The sequence below is a fragment of the Ylistrum balloti genome, unplaced genomic scaffold (assembly GCF_031769215.1).
Source record: "Ylistrum balloti isolate Yb309-2 unplaced genomic scaffold, AGI_CSIRO_Ybal_v1 Utg369564, whole genome shotgun sequence".
Lineage (NCBI taxonomy): Eukaryota > Metazoa > Mollusca > Bivalvia > Pectinida > Pectinidae > Ylistrum > Ylistrum balloti.
Window position 1 is genome coordinate 746,635 of NW_026781863.1, and position 4,610 is coordinate 751,244.

At 38.1% G+C, this 4,610-nt stretch overlaps 1 protein-coding gene across 1 annotated transcript; it reads left to right on the forward strand.

Annotated features, from left to right (window-relative positions):
• Window positions 1-922: 922 nt before the first annotated feature.
• LOC132550529 (uncharacterized) lies at window positions 923-2,158 on the forward strand. The gene has a single exon (XM_060214654.1). It carries the CDS (start codon window positions 923-925, stop codon window positions 2,156-2,158), a length of 1,236 nt encoding a protein of 411 aa, XP_060070637.1.
• The last annotated feature ends 2,452 nt before the right edge of the window (window positions 2,159-4,610 follow it).

The following is a 4,610-nucleotide window of genomic DNA, read 5'->3' on the forward strand; positions in this document are numbered from 1 at the left end:
GTACGAAACAATACGCGAAATTTCATAACTTTTAATAAGTCAACCACCAAGTAATACATCATCAAACCGTTACACAGAGTTATCACCCCTTACTTTCAAAGAACGACAACTCGGGTAGAACTGGAGTTATCACGGTGTAATACTTGATACGACAAAGCTATAACATTTGACAGACGATAGTGATAGGAAGCCACTATCTACTTACGAAACAGTGTATAATGAAATCAATACTTCCTAGTATAAAGTATACGGGTATCTCGCCGCATCATTAAAATAGTAATACGTATGTAAAATCTGCCTCGTAATTTTGGTTGTTGTTAGCCGAACTTATCATCCCTTGACCAATCCAGGTCATTTGCAGGCAGGAGATCCGGTTAGCAGATGAAGGCTACCTAACTGAACAACATACGGGAGACCCGTGGTATGCCATATAGAGAAAATAGGGTAAAGTGTCCTTCACAAGGATATGATACAAGAATGTTTATTTTACTTCGAATGTATAGTACATGGGAGCATACCTTAAACAAAAACGTACGATTGAAAAATGACGAGAAATAATATCAGTTTGTCACAGTATGGTTGTTTTAAGCTCAACAATAAATAAATAAATAAAAATGAATATAAAAATGAGTTCATAAGTAAGAATGAGCACTAACATGGAATGGGGACAGTGTTACTCAATCTGTAGACCGGTAAGTAGAGACACTTCATGAGGTGGAATGATACAGAAGGTATCACACATCTGTCAAATTGGTCTCCTGTTGTAGTGTCCATACTTAACACGTTATTATAGATCAATGAAATATTACGTTAGATTATATCTAATTCGATATTACATTAAACTTTGATATTTTGTTATGATATTGGAATTTTCTTGTTACAGATCATAAAGCATTACCCTTTTGGATCACGTGACTCAAACATGGACCACAATCATCTAGAGGTGCCAACGGAAATAACTGGTGAGAGATCTAAAACCAAACTGGAACCGGTTAGAGGTGCGAGAGAAAAAGAGCACCATGGACGCCAAAGTCACAGACATTTACGGAATGCCGATGGAACGCTTGCCAAAGTCACGAGTTTTGGTGACTCGGCACTGGAAAATCTACACTACGTGACTGTGTTCGGTGAAGATAAACGAAGACGGAGACACCACCATTTTGAGGACGTAGAACCTACTGGTGATATCCTTGACAACGGTAACGTGACCTTAGACAAGTTCCGATTTGATTACTTATTTGGTGGTGGATCTAGATCCAAAAGTCCTAAACCGGAAGAGGATGTCGCTCATGTGGAACACGTGTACAGCCGAAGTGTGAGCAGAAACATGCCTTATTACGGTTCGCCAGAAATACAAACGACGTTCACGACCTCTCGAAAACTCGGGGAAGTGTCAAAAATAGTCCCGATAGAGGATAACAAAGCTTGGATAAATACAGTGGGTGATTCATTTTTAACATTGATTGATAAGACAGGGAAACGGCTCAACAGGTCACCGATCTATGATAACTGTATCTGGGATTTCGCCCTAAACAGAAAACACAAAATGTTTATAACGGTGGACCGAAGTTCGTTGGTGCATGCTCTAACACCCTATGGTGAACAAACAGCAGCAGGGAATTTTCTGGGTTACCAGCCCTATGGTATAGACGTGACGGAAGACGGAAGACTCCTCGTCTGTATTCGGCCATTACCTGGAACAACGAGTCATAGCAAACTCGTGATAATTGGTCAAAATGGTCAAATTATACGTGAAGTACAAACACGTGAAGATAAAAAGACTCCATTGTTTTTGGACCCGTACAATGTTCACTGTATCAAAAACGGGAAAATTTTTATACGTGATGGCAATACAAAAGTTGTGTGTCTTAGTGAAAAAGGTAAACATTTGTACACATGGGCAAATCATAGCGATGACCTTGACACGGAAGAGGAAGTTTTTAATCCTTCTCGTTTGACCTCTGACCGTCACGGATCACTGATCGTGTCATCGAAAGACGCTAACAAAGTGTACATTTTGCCTGTAGACGGACAGGGATTGCGCTGTCTCCTGGACGTTACCCACGGGGTGCATGGCCCGTGGGCATTGGGCGCATACAAGGACGGGAATCTGTGGGTCTCTTGTAAAGATAGGAAAATGCATATAATTAAATATTGACACAAATGTTCAATATACGATTTCTTCTCCTCACCTTCCACAAACTTATTGGCGTCAAAGACAAAACGAATAATAATAGCGAATAAGTAAGCTATACTGAAACAAACAAAAAAACAAACCAGAAAAAACAAAACAAACGAACAAACAAAAATCGCTGTTGTTTTTTCATCCAGAAAAGATATGTTAATATCACTTGTATGATTATGTGCTACATGTATGACTGAGGAAATGTGATAAACTGAATGTTTCCTTTGTTCTGTTATTTTACGTCATTAAAGAAAAGAGATATCTTGTGAGAATGGATTTCGTGTTTGTCTAATGCTGTCTTGGCAAAAGATCCTAAAATTAACAAGTTTTGAGATAAATTTTGATAGATTCAGCTATCTAACAAAACAAAAACAAGTTAGTTCAGAGCATTTCCGGCACCCTCAACTGTCAAGCTTAACGCTTTACCATTAACTCTGAGATTGATCAAGAGAGGATAGCTAGCATACGACTATATGTTTATCTTAATACAAACTCTATCAAGAGAGGCGTGCGGACTATTTTGAACTGACACCGGAGTGCAATACATCTTCACTACATTAAATCAGACATATTAATTAATCTATATCCATAACCAAAGGTTATTTTTAGAATTTCCTACTTCATGCGCTGGGCTTCCGATATCATTGCTGTCAATCCTAAAGCTATTACATCTTCCTTACATTAAACCAGAGTTATTTTTAGAATATCCTTCATCATGTGCTAGAATATCGACACCATAACTGAAGTTCCTAAAGCTCTTCCGGTCGGAACATTTAAATATTCTTCCTTATTTAATTGCAAATTATAAGTATGTATAATTTTCTTCGATCACATGACTGGTCTGCTGTGTTCTGTTATATGACAAATTCATAGATATCATGATACAATTAAAGAACGCTATTGTGGCGTCATATATAAGCCACGTCCGGATGACATCATACGATTGTCTCGGTAGTGAAAAACGTGCTATCCGCGTCGAAGTGTGTAAAATAGTTTCAGTCTATTTTTCCCGAAATAAGGGTTACACGATGAATAGAATCTTACATTCGTGCCGGCGTACATGTATTATGAAATTCATCAAACTCGTAAAATAATTTGACGTCACTCGTCTTAAGAATCATGACATATCAAATTACTGAACTCGTTTATTAAAATCCTCTATTAAGTCGGTGCACATATAAAATTCTCTATTTACTGTTTACATTGTTCTGCAACAACAAATGCAATTATCTGAATTTTGATTAAAAAACAATAAACATCATATGTACAACAAAAGCAACAATGTAGGCAAGGGTAGCAGAATGTTATTATCCCGAAATAAAAACAAGAATCAATGATAACAGTGAAGCCATGAATAGCTATCCTTGTCCATATCGATATCGAAAGATCAAGATAAGTAACTAATGTCGAGATAAGTAGCTGATGTTTAGATAAATAGCCGGTGTCGAGATAAGAAGCTGATGTTTAGATAAATAGCCGGTGTCGAGATAAGTAGCTGATGTTTAGATAAATAGCCGATGTCGAGATAAGTAGCTGATGTTTAGATAAATAACCGATGTCGAGATAAGTAGTTGATGTCGAGATAAGTAGCTGATGTCGAGATAAGTAGCTTATGTCGAGATCAGTAGCCGATGTCGAGATAAGTAGCTGATGTTTAGATAAATAACTGATGTCGAGATAAGTAGCTTATGTCGAGATCAGTAGCTGATGTCGAGATAAGTAGCTGATGTCAAGATCAGTAGCTGATGTCGAGATAAGTAGCTGATGTCGAGATAAGTAGCTGATGTCGAGATAAGTAGCTGATGTAGAACAGTCGGTCATGTCTTTTATTTCCATTTCTGGTATGTATATAAAATCCTTACAGTTCGTGATATTTACAAACAAAATATAATCCATTATACAAAATGCTGAGGAATCGGGGGTATATTCTAGAGACAGGGGTCAGTCTATCTGTGGAGTATATTCTAGAGACAGGGTTCAGTCTATCTGTGGAGTATATTCTAGAGACAGGGTTCAGTCTATCTGTGGAGTTTATTCTAGAGACAGGGGTGGGTCTATCTGTGAGGTATATTCTAGAGACAGGGATCAGTCTATCTGTGGGGTATATTCTAGAGACAGGGGCCAGTCTATCTGTGGGGTATATTATAGAGACAGGGATCAGTCTATCTGTGGGGTATATTCTAGAGACAGGGGTCAGTCTATCTGTGAGGTATATTATAGAGACAGGGGTCAGTCTATTTGTGGGGTATATTATAGAGACAGTGGTCAGTCTATCTGTGAGGTATATTATAGAGACAGGGGTCAGTCTATTTGTGGGGTATATTATAGAGACAGTGGTCAGTGTATCTGTGAGGTATATTATAGAGACAGGGGTCAGTCTATCTGTGAGGTATATTCTAGGGACAGGGATCAGTCTTTATGTAAA